The sequence below is a fragment of the Desmodus rotundus genome, chromosome 4 (genome assembly GCF_022682495.2).
Source record: "Desmodus rotundus isolate HL8 chromosome 4, HLdesRot8A.1, whole genome shotgun sequence".
Classification (NCBI taxonomy): Eukaryota; Metazoa; Chordata; class Mammalia; order Chiroptera; family Phyllostomidae; genus Desmodus; species Desmodus rotundus.
The window spans coordinates 116,685,840-116,708,480 of NC_071390.1; the positions used below are offsets into that span (position 1 = coordinate 116,685,840).

Here is a 22,641-nt window from a genome sequence, read left to right on the forward strand (position 1 = left end):
TATTATTGTTCTCATTGCAATGTTTTTAACATTACAATTTTAATATTATAATATTATAATTTTAGAAGGCAACTCTGCGTAGAGAAAAAAAGCATTAGGATAGAAGACCTGAATTTGATTTTTAGCCACCAAATTACTGTGGTATATAATCCTAGGCAGTTTTTTTAGTCACCTTGAATCTTGTAGGAGTATTAATACCTCTCCTACCCCATCCAGCCATCTATTCCCCCACCCACCCATTCACCCATCTGTTGACCCATCCACCCACTCAACCATCTCTTCACTCAATTATCCATTCAATGTACACTTATTGAGCACCCACTAAGTGCCAGTCACTGGAGACATGTTGGAGTTAAACTGGATCAGACTCTGCCCTCAAGGAGCCCACAGTCTAAAAGGAGAGACAGAGATAAATATAAAACAATGTAGTAAAACGTGGTGGGTGCTGTAAAGAAAACCTGTCCTGGCCGCAGGGGGCAGAAAGAAAAGGGCACTTCTACTTGGTGAGAGGTAGAGGGAAAGGACAACTCACGGACACCATGGGAGAGAGAGAACAGGCATCACGGAAAAGGGGGCACTTGAGCTAAGTCTTGGTAAAGTACATGAGTAATTTTTCCCAGTGAATCTGGGGTGTGATGTTGGGAGGGCTATGATGTTGGGAAGGGTGTTTCAGCCAGAGGGAACCACATAAATGAATACTCAAAGGCATGGTGTGGTAGTCAGCAAGCTACATACAAGCAGTTTGAGGTGGCCGAGGTGCAGAGTGGGAGGAAGCTGGAACAAGAGATGAGGCTAGAGAGGGTGGTTTGCCACTATGAGGTTTAATTTTACTCTATGGACATTGGGAAATTATTAAAACCCCTTAAATTAGAGTGAAATGATCAGATTTGCATTTGAGAAAGGCTACAGCTATAGAGAAACAATATGAGATTATTATAAGAAAACATATGAAGACTCATTGTCAACTGCAAATCACTATATAAATCACTATATAAATGCTTGGTTTTATTTTTATTCAATATAACTCATGACAGGCTACATTATAGACCATGTGAGATAGATAAAACATGAATTCTATGTAACTCTAAGTATTTATTTAAACACATAAACCTATGAAATGTAAAATATAAGTGAATTATAATAATAAACTAAGAAAACTTACAAAAACTTCACCTTGCTCCAGAACTCTTATCTCAACAAAACATGTCGTTGATGAAGGTCCCTAAAAAGAATAAATCAAAATATTGGTGATCTTTGAAAGTAGCAAGTGCTGAAGAGGATGTGAAGAAACCGGAACCCTTGTGTAATGTTAGTGGGAGTGTAAAATGGTGCAGCCACTGTGGAAAACAGAACTGTGGTTCCTCAAAAATTTTAAAACAGAACTACCATATAATCCAACAATCCCACTTCTGGGGATGCATCCAAAAGATGTGAATTCAGCACGTCATGGCCACACTTGTGTAGCTGTGTTCATGGCAGCATATTCACAACAGTCAAAAAGCAGAAGCGATCAAAGTGTCCACCGATGGGTGAATGGGAAACAAAATGTGGTCTACGTGCACATAATGGGATACTCTTCACTTCTGTAAAGAAAAGCAAGTTCTTTTCACACATGCTACTGTGCGGAAAAACCTTGAGGACGCCATGCTGAATGAACCAAGCCAGTCACAAAAAGACAAGCTGCAGGAGCTCGCTTACCTGAGGCATCTAGAGTGGTCAAATCCAGAGAAACAGAAGGCAGAATGGCGGCCGCCAGGGCCAGAGGGGAGGGAGCAATGAGGTGTTGTTTAATGGGACAAAGTTCCAGTTGGGGAAGATGAAGAAGTTCTGGAGACCGGTTGCTCAACAACGTGAGTATATTTAATACCACTGAACTGTACACGGAAATGATTAAGATGGTAGTTCTATGTTATGTGTATTTATTACAATTAAAACATTGATAATTTAATAGATTAAAATTCATTAAAGAGACATGAACAATGATCATCAAATAAAAGAGTTTTATAGTGTGAGGGGTTTCTTTTCTTGTGTTTTGGTCGGGGAGGTGTGGTTTAAAGCCATAGAAATCATTATATACTATGTTTCCTTTTGACGATAAATTAAACTAAGCTAGTGTACCCCTTTGGGACATTAAGAATGGAATCAAATGATTTTATCTATTACTTTTAATTAAATAGCAGTTTAAAACAAGCCGAAATACCACAAATCATTTATGTTTTCATAATCACTCAAAACTAAATTCAAGAACAGAAATTAAGAAGGAAAACATTCAAAGGAAGTTACTGCACGGATTACCTACTAAGCAAATGACCTGGTGAAGCACATTTTGTTTCGGCATGATGATGTCAGGTTCACCCTACTAAGTCGTGCTGATCTAGCTGGACTCTACACTGTCAGCAGGATAATCAGAAAGGAGTAATTTCCAACTTAGTAGCATGGCGGCTTCCAAACCTGACTTCTAAGAACTATCTGGAGAATTTATGAAACTTGTAGATCCCTGGGCACCAGCTTTTCCCACCAAATTCAGATTCAGTAGGTCTGGGATGAGGTCAAGGAATTTTAACCTCACATATGGAGGGGGTGGGATTCTATTGCTTGGGGTTCACAGATAAACTGCATTGCAAACGATTACGTAAAAACAGCGTGTCCCACATGTAGCTTCCATGTCCAGATGCAGCTGATAAATGACTGGTTTGAAGTGAAAGGTTCTTTTTTAATATTAAAAGGTCAATTTATGTCATGTGATGTTTATCCTTTGAACACGATCTTCAACAGGTTGACAGTGATCCACAAGTCAAACTGCAAGTCTAAGATGGTCGTGACCGTGACATGAACTTGCAGAAATTCCCAGCAGGCAGGAGTGTTGCCCACCACCTCTTCTGTTGGAACCTTCTCTGACTTCCCCAAACCCACAACAGATCATTTCAGGAAATTTAAATTAGTTCAAGGATGCCTAATGGTGTTGTCTGAAACATAAACAAAGGAGACGGGATAAAGGAGACTTGTCAGTCAATGGCTGTGGAGAAGTTTTCTGGGTGGAGAAGATTCCCTTTTAAATTATGTTTCCCCAACACCTCTGATGAGCTATCGGAGAAGGAACCTCTAAGCTGCCAGCTCCTGGCTGCAAAGGTGCAACTAGAACAAAGTAAACTCTGAATTGTGCAGCTGCCTCCAAGCTATGCACACTCAATGGCCAAAGGTAAAAATCTAATTGGCTACCAAGGCTTAAGCACAACCCTGACCGGCTTTGTTCTTCTTTTTCAAGATTGTCTTTCTTATTCTGAGTCCTCTGAATTTCTAAAGGAGATTTGAGCCAAACACCTCTTAAGGATAGGTTCATAACCAACTTAAAAAGAACATCAGCAAGCACCACCATCTGTATGGCAAATTTCTAAATACTTAAAAAAAACTACCAGCTCTGCTTGTGAATGAGAAAGCATTTACTCTTCCAGGAAGCTCTCTTTTTTCACTGCCTACCCAAACCATGTCCATTCATTGAGACTCAGTTCACATTCTACCTGACCACTCCAGGTCACATGGCTGCCCTTTCCTAAAGGGCTAGCTACCTACCACGTACATAAGACAACAGAGCACTCATTTACACGTGGTTTAACTCTCTCAAATTCTGGCAGCAAAGCGTAAACTCCTCAAGGATAGAGACAATGTTATATTTATATATATACATATACATACATATATATGTATATATATAAATCCCTGTCTGTTATAGCTTGAAACATAAATCTACATTTGTTGGATTAAATGCCACCCTTTCTCATTTTTTTCAAACTATGAGTTATACATATCTTAAATACATAAAAAAGGTACATTTTCTTAATTACTCAATCTAGCATAACTTTGGGCACAACAGTACACAACTGACATACTTGTTAAATTTAATAAGAAGCTTAGGGGATGCAACTAACATACTTAACATTTTTCTTTATGGCAGGCAATGATCTTGGTGCATAAATACTTTTATTTAATTAAATGGAATAAAGTGGAAGTCACATGCGAGCATTATAATACATTTAGGATGTACAAATAAGATCTATTATTTTTATGAACTTAAAAGTGCTGGTTAAACTAGTTTAACTACTCAAGAGCTCATTCCTCAGAATCCCAAATTTCCACCTTGACTCACCCTTTCACCATGAAAATGTCAAACTTGAAATATTCAGTACACTTTATGACATTGCTACACATATTCTCCAATGACTTATAGCAATGCTTATGCTTTTAAAAATATGCTTATAAAAATTATAAAAGTTCTAAAAATCTTTTCACTTTATGCATTTGAATTATGCCACAGAGTAAATAATAATCTGGAGAAGCAAATCCACTGTGAAATAATGAATCTTAGGCTATGAAGCGCCTCCTTGCACAGGCCTTTTCCAAGGTCTAGAAGAGGGTCCAGAAACATATTCACATGTACTTATATTTTTGTAAACACTATATATTTTCATTACAATTGTCTAACATAGATTTTTCTTCCCACTAATACTTTCTGTCCATCATATTTTCCAACTTGTTGGGTGGCACTGGAGTGGCCAGAAGTGTTTTGAAGATCCAGGTAGGAGAAGGGTGAGCTACAGACACACTTAGCTTGGCTTTACTCGGGTATGCTGATGTTGTTGTCAGTTACTTCCCTACGTAGTTAGGTCACTGGTAGCCTCCCAGGGAACACTGTCTTCCACGGGCAGTTTAAGTGCCCACTCGGTGACATATCTGGCAGCATGACATGGAGATGGGGGACACTCGCTATATTATGTTATGAACACGGAGAGAGAGAAGCCAGAAGCTGCTCCATGGAGAAGTCTTCCAAGCATCAGACATGCAAAAATGTAAGTTGATGATTTGACCTCATTGTCTCCTAATCAAAATGAAATTTTTATTTTGTCAAAAATAAGCTCTATATTGTACACAACTATAAACATGCCTCATGTATTTTTTAAAAAATATGTTTATTGATCTGCAAAAGAGAGAGACAGAGAGAAAGAGAGCGAGAAATATCTATTGGTTGCCTCCGATATGCTCCCCAACTAGGGATTGAACCTGCAACTTAGGTATGTGCCTTGACTGGGAATCAAACCCCCAACCTTTTGGTGTACAGAGCAATGCTCCAAACAACTGAGGCACAGCAGCCAGGGCTCATGTATCTTTATGAGACTCCAACAAAACAAAACTTTTCACAACTTCTGTAAGGACCAATTTACAGTGACACAGGAATAGTGAGTGCTTCTGAGAGCAGCTTGCACACCTATGCGTCTCCACACACCAGATCGTGTCTCGGCATATCTGACACGTGTTGAAATGCGGCAATTCAGATGAAAGGGTTGCAAAATTCTTTTCCTTAAAAAATCTTCCCTAAACTATATAAGCTTCAGGTCCCAGAAAACCCAGATTGTCCCTAACAAACAATTCCGCTTAGATTATCCACATGCAGGGAATCATAAAAGACGATGATGATGATATTGACTTTAAATAGCATGTAGTCTGGTGGAATGTTTTCATACATTTTCAAGTTTCAAGATCTTTTTCTTTGCAAATAAAAGCTTATGTTATGAAATGCAGTCAAACAACTTAGTTGTTGCTACTAGGAGAAAATTAGATAATAATAAGATAAATGAGAAATAAACACAAAACAAGAAAGAATAAATTAAACTAAAAATAGGTGTGGCCTGGCTGGTGTGGTTCGTTTGGTTGGAGCAACATCCCATAAACCAAAAGGTTGAGGGTTTGATTCCCAGTCAGGGCACACACCTAGGTTGCAGGTTCGGACCCCAGATCAGTGTTTCCCTCACATCAATGTTTCTCTCTCCCTCTCCCTCCCTGCCTCTCTCCCTCCCTCTCTCCCCCTTCCTCTCTCTCTAGAATTAAAAAAATAATCAGTGTGAACTTATAATCTTAAAAAGATACATCCTTGCCTCTATCTCTATTAAGAGTATTCAAAACACTGGGGGAGCCCTGGCTGGTGTGGCTCAGTGGATTGAGTACCAGCCTACGAACCAAAAGGTCACTATTTTGATTCCCAGTCAGAGAACATGCCTGTGTTGCCCCTGGGTCCCCAGTGGGAGGTGTTCGGGAGGCAGCCACATGTTGGTGTTTCTCTCCCTCTCTCTCTTCCTCTCTCTCTCTGAAAATGGATAAATAAATCTTTTTAAAAAACCCACTGGGGTATACAACAATTTCTTAGAATACAAGAGACATTAATTCTAAAAAAAAATAAGGTAGATCTCATCAAATTTAAAAACATTTATTCATGAGAATACATTGTTATTAAAGTAAAAAGGCAAGCCACAGACTAATAGAAAAGATAAAAACCAAATCTATAATAATTTTTTTAATGAGTGAAAGACTGGAATGGTCACTTCATAAAAGAAGACATCTAAATACTTAAAAAGCATGCTGAAAAGGTATTCAAGATCTTTAGTTATTGGAAAAATGCAAATTCAAATTTTAATAAGCTGCCACCACATACCCATCAGAGTAGCAAAAATTGAAAGATTAATAATAGCCAATTTTGGCAAGGATGTGGAGCATCAGGAACCCCTCCATGTAGCTGGTGGGAGTGTAAAAATGTACAACCACACTGGAAAACTACTTGGCAATTTCTCTGAAAGTTAAGCAAACATCTGCCTGTCCTGTGACCCAGGAATTCCACTATAAACATAAATATCCCAGAGACATAAATGCTCACATCCACAAAAAGGCACAAAAGTGTTTGTAGCAGTTTTATTAATAATAGCCTCAAAATGGAAATAGCACCAATGTCTATCAGGGAAAAACAGAAAAACAAATTGTGGGATATTGATACAATGAAATTCTATTCTCAGTGATAAAAAAGAACAAACTTCTGGTACACACAATACTCCCAAACCTCACAGGAGCTAATTTAAAAGACTTCTCACCAGTCAAGTTGTCATAATTGAAATGGCAATGGAAATAATAATTAATTATAATTAGTAATTACAAACAAGAGTAATAACGATTACTCATAATTTTGGTTAACTGAAATAAACCAAGTCTACCAAAGATACGAAGGAAAGAGTTAACAGAACACAGTGACTCGCCATCTTTTTTAGCCAAGGCCCACAGTTATGCGTATATACACTGTATTTTTTCTGTTGGAAGGGTCCCTCGTTTTCACCAAATTCTAAAAGGGAACTGTATTTGCTCACGTAACTCCTCAGCTCCTATGCCTAAATGTCTGGCATATAAGAGATACTCAGTAAATATTAGTTGATTTATGTATATTGAATTTTTAACTAATGAAAGTTAATAACCACTGAAATAGAGTAAACTAGATTACAGTCCCTCTCTGGAAAATAATCCTCCCTGTTTCCTGCTCCCATCATGCTCTACCTGTATGAGGCTTTTCATTATCCTGTACTTCCAAGTCCTAGCTGAATTACACAATGCTTCATATGTCCATTAAACCAATTAAGAATAATGTTTAAATAACAGTTTCATCTCCTTCAGGAAATCATCCATCTTTTTATTTAACTTTGCCATTCTATTTAATTAACAAGGGTTTAATGGTAGTTAATAAATGATATTAATTAATTTAGGAAATTACTTTGTCTTCATTAAAGTGATTTAAATTTTTTAATGCTTATAATTTTCCTTAGTTCCATCAAATAAAGACAAACCACATTCAATTAAACCTGAGTTACCTTACTTTCCTGTTAGTGCACGTACCAGGGAGAATCTCTAAGGTATCCAGGACATGCACTGGAACAGTTACCAAAACCACCGCCTTCCCCTCTGGCGGCTGTTGGCCCGTTCCCTGTATCCATGCCTCATTTCTGATTTGTTCGTGAGGTTACTTTGCACAGAAGTTGTTAAAGAAGGCTGTGGACGGCCTTTCTGAGCTCTCCCTTCTCCGTGGGTCTGGAGAGAGCTGTGCCTATCTGTTGACAGCTGAGAACTCTCGGCTTCGTCTGAATAACTAAAGACCAAACCAAAACCTTCTTATAAAGACTTTATTCAACAGAAAATACAATACTGTTACAAAAACAAAAGAAAACAAACAATAAAATACATTTTCTAAAAACAAAAGAAAAAAAAAAAACAAAATCCTGGGACTTTTAGAAAGTCAGGGAAATGCAACGGGCCCAAGCTATGTGGCACCAAAAGCAGAGAGCAGCCGCACCATAGAACAGATGCTCAGGAAATATTCGATGAATCAGTGAAAGAAATAAGCAGTAGCTAATCACGCTAGGAGGACAGGAAACCCTGCTTCAGATGGGAGCCGTCAACCTTAGAACAGCCGATAGGACAGCCATCAATGGACGTTGGTCAGACCCTCTTGTGAAAGAGAGTGTGTTCTTGTGGGACATTAAGGAATGGCACCAAGCTGATGATTATCAACATAGATATCAAATGCAACTGTCTGTTTGCAGTTATCAAACATTTCTTTTTGGTAATTTGTGACTAAGGACTTGCAAACACAGGAGCAACCGAAAGTTCTAGGTACGGGGGGGCCTCAAGACAAAAGAAGCCTGACACGCTGCAAGGAGCAGGCCAGGCCATTTGTCCTGTAGATGTGTATAATAATAAATTATATTTAAAAAACTCACAAATGTTATTTGCAAATAATTCACACTCTTCCAAAGCATTAACAAATAATCTACTTTGCCAATGGAGAGTGAAGGCTCTCTTCCTTACAAGATCGGGTCTTACTCATACTTAAGTCCCAGTTTCAGAAAGGACTAGCTCTTAACAAGTGACCGTGAATGTAGGCTTGTAAGTCAAGTATAATCAAGAGCATTATTAAGTGTAATCAAGGAAGAGTCCCAAGATCTTGCTATTTATCTTGTCTAGCTTGCTAGACTACCCTTTATCACAGAGAAACAGTGGATTTGTCATCCTAAAAACCTCCAGAAAAAGTTATCAGTTTGACATGCAGGTATCATCTGAGATTTAAAGTAATGAACACAGGAATTTGGGGTGCTCCCTTGATTAGTGCCAAATAACAGAGATCTTCCTATGTCTTTACCCTGGAAGAAAGATCTTTGGTATTTCAGAGAGAAAAGAACCTAAGATTAAGATCTTCAGCGACATATCAAATGTAAAACATTTATCTTACCTGGAGTGGAGCTTTCTTTGTGTCTAGCCTTTTTTTCCTAGCAGCTGAGAATGAAGTCCTCAGAGAAACTGTGGCTGCTTAAATAAGAACAGGCATTTTGTTTTTGTAAACTCTATTTTAACTTATTTACATTAAAGCCATTCATTAGGGTAACACTAGGCACTTCTTTACAATGGTGTTGTAGAAGAATATTTAATGAAAAAGAAAATGCTCATTTGAATTTTTCCTTCTTTTTTATGGTATATCAAAAAATATTTCATGTAATTAATAAAAATAAACATAATGTAGCAGATGTGGACCCAGAACTGGTAGATTGCAACTCAGAAATTCCAATGTTTGTGCAACATTAGCAGACAGAAATATTCTTACTTTCCAAACTTCTTCCAGTTACATCAAGAGGTCCTCTCAGTGGAAGAATAGCATGGGGATTTTCCAGGGTGGAAGAACCGGTCTTCCTTACGCAGGAACGTACAGACATTTCTTCATAGTTCATCTGAGCAATTATCCGACAACAACCCTGAAAAAAGACCATGAGTGACTGGGTAAGAAAGAAACTTGGAGTTCCTGAATGCATCATCTTCTATAATGACATATAAAGGTTACTTAACTTACACCTTCACCAAGGATTGATACTACGGAACATCTAATGTTACTGCAATCTGCGGTCAGGTTCAAAACCCCCTAGCTCTAGAGCTGATCACAAATCTGAAAGTCATTTAGAGGATTTAACCATTGGTTGTAGAATTTTAATGGAAAAAGTTAATGTTTCATTGTGTACCTACAGATATGATGAATACAAGAAAGTGGGAGTTGAAGTTGTCAGAGATGGTGGTTGGCCCAGCCCTGAAAGAGAAGATACTATGTCTGTGGGGGGATGGAATTCAGAGACGGCGGAGGATATTTATTCTTACAAAAATATTAATTGAGACTATTATGTGCGAGGCTACAGATAAAATGAGCAAAACAGAGACAGTCCTTCACTGCATGGAGTTTTATGTGTTTTTCCAGACACAAATATATATATAATTCTTAAGCATCAATGTGCCAATGTTGTAGGTTTGAGGACGTAGGACAGGCCACAGTGTCTAGCCTTGAAAAGCTGTCTGTGCTCTCTTTGGGATAGTGAGGAAGTGCGCTGTGAACGAAAGTGGGAGGAGACGGCATTTAGTAAACGCGTGGTGAGGCTGGCAGAAAAATCGAGCTAAGGTATCGAGCAGATGAAGGTTGACTTCGGTGCTCTGCTTCTGTTTATACACAGAGTTTCCTTTCACTGGGGTTTCTGAGGCTCCCTGGCATCTTCCCGAGGCCTCTCCTTTTACATGCCAACCTCAGAGGTAGTCCAAGGCCAAATAACAAATATCTGCTACTCTGATAAACAAACTAATTTCTAGTAACTGATTTAGAGTTATTCTCCTAAGTAAAAGATACAAATTTTAACCTCAGACTTGTAGAAACACCTGGAATAACAACAATGCTTTATACTCTTATGTGTTGTTAATGTATTTATAACATCAGTGCAAATTACTGCGTGTTAGTAGTAGGGAACTCTCCAGAAGAGTAAAGGGCTTCATCAGCTAGTTCAGGGAGAGGAGATCAATGCACACGCACTTTAATCAGTGAACAGTGGGGGCAGTATGCGCGTGAGTGCCAAGAGGGGGCCAAGCACTCACTCCAAGTCAGCAGCTCTTTATGCACTCACTCCCTTGTTGGTTCTGAGGTACAGCATGCTTGATGGTAATGGGTTCTTGCAGCTAAATCTGCTATCAAGCTCCTTAAAGAGCTCAGGCTTAGGTCTTCCCAGGCAGGAGAGGTAAAGAAGGGTGACCCCAGCAGAAAAAGGACCAGGGGCAATTGATGAGATTTGCAAGCGAAAGATGAATCTCTAGAAAGAGGAGGCAGGGATCTGAGGTCCAGCCCTCCCCCCGCCCCATATGAAAAATCTCTTTTCTTTCATTATGTTGCAGGATCTAGGTCCAGTTTTGCAAAGAGCTGGCAGATTTTCTAACTGCACACATAGCTCTTAAGAGATCAGAGGGAGGCTGATAAAAGGTTACTGTCCCATCCTACCAGGTGTTAAGTCTTTTGTGTGAGTTTGATCTTTGTGGTTTAACCCAGTAATGATGAATACTGGTATATCAGGGTCAGCTGGAGGAAAACAGTGCCTTGGCAGCAGAGCAACAAGAGACACTGTGGACAACCAGTCCCTTTAATCACTTCTCAGGTCACACCCAGCATTAGACTCTCATACCAAGAAGACACATCACAAAACTGACTTACAGGAGCCAATGCATCCTCAAGTCCTCTGGATCCTTCTCTGCATCTATTTTCACTTCTGTGACATTAGATCAGGTTTTTCACACTCTCTAGGTTAAAACAACAATCTCCTTCGTCTCCGTGAGGTCCGAACGCAATGCATCCTCTCTCAACGAGGTCAGAAGAATAACCTTAAACACAATTGCACTGTGCCATTTCTACAGGCAAAGGCAGCTTTCTCCTCATGTCTTTAAGGCTAAAGTATTGAAAGCTTCCATCTAGCTTCCCTCTCCTAAGTTAACTTCTTCATCCTTCCATACTGAACACACTGTCCACCCTAACGGAGAGCGCACACTCTCAGAGTTTGCTGAGACACCCTCTGGGCTATTTCCATTGCTGAACTCCCCATCAACCCGCATCACTCAAAGCTGCTTTCCAGTTATTTTTCTCGGGAACTTCTCATCACTGAGCTTAGTTATTCACATCTCAAGTGGACACTTCTATAAGTAACTCATATTAATATTGACTTACCTGTTAATGTGTTTGTTTTGATTTACCTTCCTCTAACTGTGTTATTTTGTTGTTTCATGTGTTACATTCTAACTTCCTAAGGGGCTTTCAATTTCTTTAACATCAGAAAACACACCTCCAGTCTTTTTTTTTCCCTACTCTATTCATCCCATCTCCCCAATCTCCAAAATGGTGTATTTGAAGCTATGGACTTCTATCAATTAGCAGATCATGAAATTGGTTTCATGCATCTCCTGCCAGCAGCTTTAAATAAAGAGAATAGAACCTAAGAGAATTGAAAACATCAGAGTGCCTCACCCGTGGCGAGGGCAGGGATCTTTCTGAAACTCAGACACAACGAGGGCTGTGAGTGAGTGCGTGTTAGGCTATGATTTAAAATATATTTCTTACTAAGTTGTGATCAGAAAACCTTGAGAAACACGGCCAGGGATTTACTAAATATTTGTCGTACACAAGGAAGTTGCCTTTACAAATTTATTTGCATCCCTAGAAGTTGCTCTCGGGTTCCTGACTTAGTTCCCTTTGGCTCTAACAGTCACTGGTGTTGGCATCACCTGATGACCTCCCCAATGAGACCCGGCCTGCCTTTGGGTCACAGGCCAACCCCCACATGCCACTGTCCACACGGGCCCTGCCTGCCCTTCTGCCCCATGTGGCAGCAGATGCAGCCTCCAAAACAAGCCCAGAAATGATGGTGGCAAAGCTCCTGATGTACATAAATGTATACATTTGGCTCTTTTGGGGAGCAGGGTCTAACTTCCTCTTTCTAGGTTACAGTAACTGACTTATTATATAATGGGGGGGGGGAGGCAGGAAATGAGCATTTCTCAGAGCTGCCTGGGAGCAAAACTGATTCATGTAGGAGCACTCAGACCATGCTCTGACATTAGCAATGGTAGCTGAATTTTGAAAATAGAGCAGCAAAAAATTCAGCATTTTTGAAGGAAGTCCTCTGAGAAAAATTCTGATTACTAATTATTACTTGATATGATACTTGTCATAATAAAATACTATTTATAAGGTCAATTACAATAAAATTTATTTCAAGCATAGTTTTTCTTCTTCTTGCTTTATACATAAAGATATAAATCAAAATTAGAATAAACATTCTTAAAATATCTTCCTGCTGCAAATGTTTTACTGCAAAAATGGTGTAGAAGGAATTTTCTTCTACAGTTATTTTGGTCAAAATATAGAAATTAGGGAGTGATTTGAGGAAAATCCATAGCTTGTTTACATTGCCGTGATAATAACGGACACTTTGGCACGTTGGTGCAGCCACAGCCCTCCAGCTGTACGAGCCCGGAGCCATAAATGACTACACTGGCACCATGCTGCTCTTCTACCATTTAGAAGATGATGATCGTTCCCTTATCTTATTTGCTGCCATTTAGCCAATGCAGAGAAAACATCATACAAATGAAGTTTCTCTTCCAGAGGCAGCTGTAACAGAAAACTGCCAGGGGTTCGTTTTACTGGATAGTGTGTATTAAGTTCACACGAGGGCCATGGAAATGCCCTGGAAAAAGCTGAGGGACACCCTGTCTCCCCAGCATAATCACGTGAATGGTCTTACAGTTGTGGCAGCCCCCTGAACCTGGAAGAGGCTACAGGAAGAGCTACCAAGGTACCCACGGAGTTAGAAAGTCCTTTAGTATTAGCACAACTGAGAAGACACTGTAGCCTAATTTCCAGCGGCAAACAATAGTAAGAAGTGGGTGAATTAGTAAGAAGATGGATAGGCAGGGGGCAAAATTAATATCAAACCTCTAGTGATGGTTTGAGGCGGCTCCCTAGGTTTGAAGTGGTCTCTAAGTCACAGCTACGTCCCCACTCACTTCTGCATTCCAGGAGAGCAGGGACCGTCTAGCATGTGGGACGTGGCAAGTACCCAATACACGCTTGGGACTGTTGGCCTCATCTGACTGCACTATACTTACCTTCCTCTCATGACTATCTTCTCATTTCTTTTATATTTTCTTCTATTCCCTTTGTGGAACAAAAAAGTTATAAATGAATTCCACATAAAGGTAAATTAAGTGTTGTTGGAGAGTGAGAGGAATAAACTGAGTGCCATAAAGAACTGATGAACCAGCATTCCATGGGGTTTCAAGGGTGGGGAAGCCATGTATGGACAGAGGGGCCAGGGAGGGTTCATGAAAGAGGCAGTATGGGTGTGATCGTGAGCAACAGGTAGGAGAGTGACCAGCAGAGCGGACTCTTAAAGATGAAGAGAGTGAAGGCTTCTAAATCATTAAATAAATTTTACTCAAATATTGATTCACTGATTCTAAAAGAGAAGCTTAGGATACAAACTATAATAACATAACCTGAAGTATCGGCGTAAAGAACAGTGAACTAGAGAGTCTATCTTTTCTTGTGGCCATGAAAGGAACCATGGGAGGCTCCTGTTGAGAGAGGAAACAAATGCATCAGAATTTAGAAGGATACGCCAAGCTATTATTTGAATTTTTAAAAGGAGGTATAATTTCTTTTTTATCACTTCTTTTTATTTTTTTCATTTTTAATATATTTTCCATTACCATTTAGCCCCCTTTTACCACCCCCCCACAATCACCACACTGCTGTCCATGAGTCCTTTGTCCTTTTTGCTCAATCCCTCCACCTCCTACCCTCCCCACCTCTCATCAGCCTGCTCTCTACCTATGAGTCTGTCTCTATTGTGCTTGTTAGTTCAGTTTGTTAATTAGATTCCACGTAGGAGTAAAATCATATGGTTTTTGTCTTTCTCTGACTGGCTTATTTCACTTAGCATAATGTTCTCCAGGTCCATCCATGCTGTCGCAAAGGAAAAAACTTTCCTTTTTATGGCCAAGTAGTGTTCCATTGTGTAAATGTCCCACAGTTGTTTCTTCCACTGATGGGCACTTGGGCTGCTTCTGTATCTTGGCGATTGTAAATAATGCTGCACGAACATGGGTGCATTGATGCAGCCACTGTGGGAAGCAATATGGCAATAGCTCAAAAAATTAAAAATCGATCTGCCTTTTGACCCAGCAATTCCACTTCCAGGAATATATCCAAAGGAACTCAGAAGGCTGTAATTTCTGTTACTCATTCTATGATTGTCTTAGTCCACTCAGGCTATTACAACAGACTGGGTGGCTCATAAACAACAAAACTTTATTTCTGAAAGTTCTGGAGGCTAGAAAAAGAATCCCAGATGGAGGTGCAAGCAGATTGGGTGTCTGGTGAGAGCCCCCTTCCTGGTTCGCAGAGGCTTGTTTTTACTGTGGAAACATGGTGGAAGGAGAGAACTCTGACCCCTGAGCCCCTTCTAAGGGCGCCAATCCCATTATGAGGGCTCCACCTTCATAATCAAATCACCTCTCAAAGCCCTCTCAACACCATCACATTGGGGATTAGGTTTCAACGTGTGGATTTTGGGGGGAACACAAGCATTCACTCTGTAGGATGGTCAAAGTCAAAATGCATTGCTTCCGGTCTAATGGTCCCTCCTCCTAGCCCTGTAATCATTTCCTCACACCTCGTGCCCACTTCCACCTGCCTGCTCTAGCCTCGCCTCAGGGTACTGTCCTCCTCAGAGCCTCCTCCAATGCCTCAGGGGGCTAAGGCTCCTTGTGGGAAGGGTCTCCTGTGCTTAGTAGCACCATTCAAGCCCTCTGACAGTCTCCTTTCCTTTGGGAGATCTGGCCCATAATTATACTGACCGTGACCCTGAGGAACTGAAGAGCGTGAAGGGATCCTGATACACTATTTACACAACCCCTCTGATCCAAAAGCCCTGCTTCCTAGGCTTGCCCTGCAAACCTCCTGTGCCAGAGAACTTCAATTCTGGCACCAGACAGGGTTAGACTAAGCAGTGTTTCCAAAACTTAGTCATAAAAAGTTGTCAGGTACACTTGTTAAAAATACAGAATCCCTAGCCTTTGTCCTACAGGTTCTGATTCAGGACATCTGGGCTAGGGGTGGCTACATGTTTTTAACAAATGTCCTACATGACCCCTGGGACTTTTTGGCATTTAGGGAAATACTTAGAGATTTCTGTGCCTTCTTAGACCTCGTGATTTAGACTTCTAGCCCATTTCTTGAGGCAGGGAAGTTCATCCTTTTCCCAATTAATTACCTCTAGTTCCAACTCCAGCCAGCCTCAGTCCTGCCCTTCTTTCTTCCATGTTCCCAGCATGTCTTATAGCAAAGGTCACCCTAACCAAGACACCTTTAACCCAGAAGGACCTCCTCGACCTATGATTCTGTCACACACCTCACAGAGAACCATCCCTAGCTCGGAGTTCCTGCCCCTGCATCCTAATTCCCTCCAGTCAGCTTCCTTGGACAGTATAGTATGGCAGGCCCATGTTGGAAGGGAACTTTCCACTCTCCGTGGTCGTGGTGATTTCCATCTCTGGGCTCTCACGGGAGAACACCCGCTGTTTATACTCACTAGTTTCTTCTAGCCCTTTTTGGTAACTTTGCTGGACAGCCTATGATGTTAGCAGACTATTTATGATATTTCTTGCACTTTAAAAATATATATATATTGATGTGGCCAGGTGGTTCAGTTAGTTGGAGCATCATCCCATGCACCGAATGTTGCGGGTTTATCCTGGGTCAGGGCACATATGGGAGGACACCAATCAACACTTCTCTCTCACAAGATCAATAAACACATCGTTGGGTGAGGATTTATATATATACACATATATTTAAATGTTTATATGTGTATATATATAATTATATATATAATTGTATATATTTATATATGTATTTATATATACAATTATATATGTATATATAATTATATATATAATTGTATATATTTATATATGTATTTGTATATATAAATATATATAATTATATGCATAATTATATATACACAAATTACTGTACTGCCATGCACATGCAAATATTCCCAAATAATTTTTCCTAGTTGTCTAGTATATACAAGAATTGTCTCTCCAGTTTAACAGCAAACCTAGTAATCATAATAACTTCTTATTTAATATCTTTATTTATGTAAGCCATTATATATATAAAATATATTTTATACATATAATATATTTTTAATTCACTTTATATTTATTTTCTCCCTAAGAACAAAGCCTATGCCCTCAACTTTCTTTCTCACTCTTACTTATCCTTCACAGCACTAGAAAGCACAGATACACCATAGGTGATCAATAATTGATTATAATATTCACAAAATAAATGAGGGATTTAAGGTATACCACAGCAACTGAATGACAGCGAGAACTCGTAATTAACCTCAAAGATGAGAATGCTTGGAAACCACATTTTAGAGGAATTAACACATCAACCATGAAATGTCAAGGAAGAAAAAAAATCTGCATTTTCAGCTCCTTGGGTCATCTTAGATATTGAAGAGGTCCATACACCAATCTACTTGATAAGCGGAAAATAAATTGGAACAAACAAAAACACAGCTGAACACAAACTTCCCGCCTGCTGGAAAATAATGAGTGTGAGGGCTGGAGGGAATAGTGAAGGCTGGTGGGAATCTAGAGGGTGGCGTTCCCCCTGGTTATGTTGGTAGAGATCCTCTGTGGAAGTGACTGGTTGATTTAGAGTCAGTAAAGCTAGTAAATACAGGAAGGAGTTAGCTCCTCTGCCCAGGAATTCTGCGTCTAGATAGTCCTTATAGAAACATGGTAGTTTTCTCTGAAAACGCTTCCTTTTGAATCAATTGCATTTGGAAAAATAGAAAGTTCTAACAGAAAAATGATGGGAGAGATGTGAGTTAATAAGGGAACCATCATTCACTGAGCGCTCAGTACTTCCCAAGCTCCATGCTTGGTTTTTCAGGCACACAGTTCCAGACAGCACCTTACACAGGAGAAAACTGGAGCTCTGGGAAGTGAAGTAACTCGCCCCAGGTTGCCCAGTGGCAGAGCCAGGCTCCTAACCAAGGTCGATCTGAATCCAGAGACAAAGTTCTTTTCCCAACATTAAATTGTCAATTCAACTCAACAGAAAGCTACTGAGCGCTTGCGTCAGACACTGTTGAAGCCCCAGGCACATGGCATGCAATACACGAAATCATGCCTTCAAATAGTCTACATGCTTGGGATGCCCAAATCATCATTCGGGACATCTAGGATCACTGAAGACATCTCTAAAACATCTGGTGAGACACTCAGAGTGAAATGACAATGCCATTGAGTCCTAAATCAGTAAGAGCCCATCCAGAGACATTTTGCACTCATTTCTCTAAGGCTCATTAGAATCAGGACATTTTTTTTTCTTTATTTGAAATTCAGTGGAAGGCAGGGAAGACATGCAGAAGGGCCTGATTAATGTCTCATAAATGGTAATTTCATGCTTCATCTTCTACCACTACTACTCCACAACATCAAATCGTATTACATACCAGTAGATACTAGGTCCACTTGGTAATTATTTATTGTGTAATATTTAATTTTAAAAAGTCATTTTTCTCTGTTCCACATAGACACTCTATGTAGCTGCAATTACAATTTTTATTATGGCCCTCCCTTGACCCCAAAACTTCCAAAGGCTTTGCAGAAGACTTTGGAGTGGCTAAAATTCTAAAGGAAATTGAATTTAGCAAGGCATTTCCAATAATCTACAAAGTTTATTTATATAATCAAGCAATGTAGAATCATTCCTGAATATCAATCAGAAATCTTCTTCTGCATCCACAACTTTTTTTTTCCTTTTAAGGATAGAATAAAAATCAACTGGAGATTATTGTCTTGAGATTTGGTATCAAACTGACCTCAAGATTCAGGTAAGCATTAACCCCAAAACAACTTGGGAAAATCTACCCTGACCCCTGAAGTACCAAGAGGTCTTGCATTGGAATGAGAAAATTAGCAATTTTGAGTGTGACCTGATTTTGAGCAAGATTAATATTACAGAAAATATTGCCATCCTATTTCTTATTTATCCCAGTCCCTTTCCAGATGCCTCCTGAAGAACACTTCTAAAAGTGAGCGATCTAAGAACTTGGGGCAACTGTAGATAACTTTGCCATCCAAAGGAATAATTCAGAGGTTTAAATTGTGAAGCTCATACCCTCAGTAAAATATAAATACAAATTCTCTTCACTGTCGCACCTACCCCTGCTCATTAGAATTCATCTAACACCCCATCCTCTTTCCAGAAATACACAGAAGTGCACACAGGCAATAACTATAAATGGAAATGCCTGACCTGGTTTTGGGTTTTGTGGAAATAATAAGGAGATTATATTATACACAGGAAGAGAAGGCAGTGGGAAAGACAGAGAGAAGCAGGAGGCTGTCAGTTATGATGAAGGAACACAGGAGACGGGCAGAAACTGGATGAACAAGGGGCGGAGAAGAAACTAACACTAACAGGAAGTATTACTTAGGAAACACTATGGAAAATTCCTACGGATTACTACAAACGTCCCTCTTCCCCCAAAGCATTTAGTGTCACTGCCTCATAGGAGGACTCAGAGAACTCACATTCTGGCATTAAAAAAAAAACTCTTCATATATCTAATAAGTCCTTTCCATTGATTTAAAAATCATTTTTTTGTAATAGTTTAACATTCACAAGAAAGTATGTAAGTAATACAGAGTTGAAAAGGGCACCTTTCAAGTTCTACAGGCTCCTGTAACTCACTCCTTGCTCCTGAGCCATCTGCTGTGAAGACACAAGACTTCTAAGCTCTTTACTGTTTTTTTTAATCCTTATCCAAGGATATGTTATTGATTTTGGGGAGAGAAAGGGAGAGAGAGAGAAACATCAATGTGAGAGAGAAACATCAATCGGTTGCCTCCCGTATGTGCCCCCACCGGGGATCAAACAGCAGTCTATATATGCGCTCTGACCAGAATCCAACCTACAGCCTTTTAGCGTACAGGATGATGCTCCAACCAGCAGAGCTGCCTGGCCAGGGCTCCTCACTGTCTTTTACTGATCACCCTACTTTTCTGACTTCCAATTACAACCTTGGCAATGCTGCTCCCCAAGGGGCACTCCTGCCTTGAAAGGACCTAGGTTTGAAGACGGTGCAACACCCCCGGAGGCAGCTCTGTAGATCCTCAGGCTGTGATAGCAGAGGCCAGCTGTCTCTGTGAGGAGAGACTACCTCTCAAGTACAATTTCAAAATCACAAACTTTCTGCACACATACCCATGTGGCGCTAAATCATCATGCCCAGTGATTTTGATTCAAAGGAGGCCATCATAGTAGGGCAATTATTTAGCAGGTTAACCCAGCAGGAGAAATGGGGATCCAACCGGGACAAGAGGAGTGGAGGATGTACCCAGAGTGCATGCTTTTTGGGATAGCAGCCACTCATAAAGCAGGCAGGCACGTGGCCACAGGCAGACATGTGGCCACAGAGAGGCATAAACCACATCATCAGGTGGTTATTCCAGAGCACAGAGCACAAAGAGGCAGTGAGGAACTGGAAGCAGCAAGATGGTGGAGCCCCAGGCAGTGGTCAGCATAAGGAAAATTTGGGAGCAGATTACCAGGCAGGAGGAAGGCTCAGGGGAGCACAGCAGTGTCCCTGTTACTGGCACTGGAGTGCACATTTTGAGCTGGAGCACAGGAGAAAGTAAGGAAGCAAAAGGAAAGGGCACTGAAATTGATGGGTAGCCTACTAACCTAGCTGCTTTAAATACGTAATCTTCTTTAATTTTCCAAAACAGCCATGCAAAGTAGGTATTATACCCATTATACAGGAGAGAAAAACTGAGTTTCAAAGAGGCTGTCATGTTTTGGCATCATCATACGGGTAACATGGGTGGCAGCAGAATCTGAACTCAAAACAGGCTAACTTCAAAAATACAGTGTTGCTATATTCACACTGTCATTTGTCATATATTATAGTTATTAAATGCCAAATGCATATTTCTCCTCATGTCACTTATTTTTCCCCTTTAATTCATATTGTGCCACAAATTAGAGACTTTTTTCAAGAGTCTAAATTCACTTCCAGTGGCTATGGGATTGCGAATAGAGTCAGACCTATTTGGAAATGCTGTTTGGAGGCAGCCGAGAGAAAAGCTAGGGTGCTAGGTGAACAAACCAGACTCCAGCTTCTGAGGGGCCCCCAGAGGATGGAGGTGTACGAAGACAGAGACCGAAATGCGGAGAATGGAGCCAGGGCATGATAGACGAGCCCAGGCTGGAAGCAGAAAACCTGCCTCCTCCAATGGACTTTCCTTAGCGTCCCACAGATACGCGGTGGGGACAGATGGTTCTAAAAGGGACCAGGTGCAGCCCTGAGAAACTAGGAGAGGGCTATGTACACATAGATGTTTCTGGAATAAATATTCATCGTGATTCTCTTGGGTTTTAAAATTTATACTTTATAAAGTATAAAGACAATTTTGAGAAAACTGAAAAGAACAAAATTAAACGTCTCCAATTTTCCTCCTAAATTGTATCCTCCTAATAAAGACGTTTTACATAGTTATGTATTTTCAAATAACGAGTGGTCAGGCATGCATCCTTTCCAGTTTTGATCTCTCTCAATCCTGGACAATTCAGGCAAGGTAATTTTTAAATTAAGGACTGAGGTTTATTTGGTATTTCAGAGCACCATCTGGTGGATTAATTAACAATAACAGCCCAGAACAAAAGTGAATGCAAACATTGGTTTTAAAAGAAGTGGTAATGGAACCCCACGATGCTCCTCCTTTCTCTTTTCTTTCCTTCTCCTTTAGTTCTCTATTCTTTTCCCCCACCTCTCTCCCTCCTTTCATTCCCTATCCAGTCACTCCTCTCCTCCTTTTGTCTCCTACCTGAGGCATGTCCATGCCACCAGTGATCAGCACCGCTGAGACCTCACAGTGGCCGAGGAGCATGCTTATTTGTGCCTCATTTAATACAATCTAGATGTTTCCAAGTACCAATTAGAAAGGCAAATACTACTTTTTAAGTTGCAAAATTCAGTTTTCTTCCAGAGACTGTGTCTTATTGCCCAGGGATGAGATTGTATTTCCCCAAGGTGGAGTTTTTGTTTGTTTTTTCAAAACATTAACAACCATTCTAATAAAGCCCCTCCTTCATATTTTATTTGTGAAAAAATGACTAAAGTTGACCAATTTTCAGTATTTGAGCCTGTTGTTCTGATATAGCTCTCCAAAGGCTTTTTGAGAAAAAGAAGTCTGGTTTAGAGCAACCTTATGAAAGGTCTCTGATCCCAAATGACCCACAAGTAATGGGAATGAGTAAAATAAGACAGGTAAAAGACATTAGGGAGTGGTGGAGACTGGGGACCTTGACACCTGTTCCAAGGGGTATACTTTATTCTGACCCAACCAACTCTTTGGTTTTTTAAAAGACAAGCCAAAAACCTTCATTTTTATGAGAAATCTTTAAGAGTTTAAATGTTAGTAAATTTTCAAAAATAAATAAATAAATAAAAGGCCTGCAGGGGCTCATAGGCCTCTGATGAAAAGTGGGAATTTGGACTTTGTTCACTGGGTGATAATATACGAATAAATGAACAGTCTAGGGCTAAGGCCACTCCAGTCTCTGATCAAATCACTTTTTACCGTGTCTAAGGACCTCTACCTCTCTTGGTCAGCAAGCCTACCTCACATAACCCCTGTTCCTGACACAGTCATATGACAGGATCGTGGACTGTTGAGATGTGCTGGCAATGGCCTTTTATCCCTGTGACTGTCCACATGCCTTAAAATAACCCAAGGCTCAGATTTGGGCTCCGATAAGAAACAGTTTAGCAGAACAGAGAAAAGCAGCTCTAGGGCTTATGGGATTGAGATTTGCATTGCATTTCCACAGAGACAAATTAA

At 40.1% G+C, this 22,641-nt stretch overlaps 1 protein-coding gene across 1 annotated transcript in view; it reads right to left on the reverse strand.

Annotated features, from left to right (window-relative positions):
- Window positions 1-981: 981 nt before the first annotated feature.
- LOC112322428 (uncharacterized) overlaps window positions 982-22,641 on the reverse strand; it is a 61,545-nt gene continuing 39,885 nt past the window's right edge. Inside the window, exons 7-9 of the mRNA XM_053923472.1 lie at window positions 9,461-9,608; window positions 9,092-9,168; window positions 982-2,966 (exon numbers count right to left, since the gene is read on the reverse strand). Coding sequence (XP_053779447.1) covers window positions 2,934-2,966; window positions 9,092-9,168; window positions 9,461-9,608 — 258 coding nt within the window. The 3' untranslated portion in view covers window positions 982-2,933. The remainder of the gene's footprint in view (window positions 2,967-9,091; window positions 9,169-9,460; window positions 9,609-22,641) is intronic.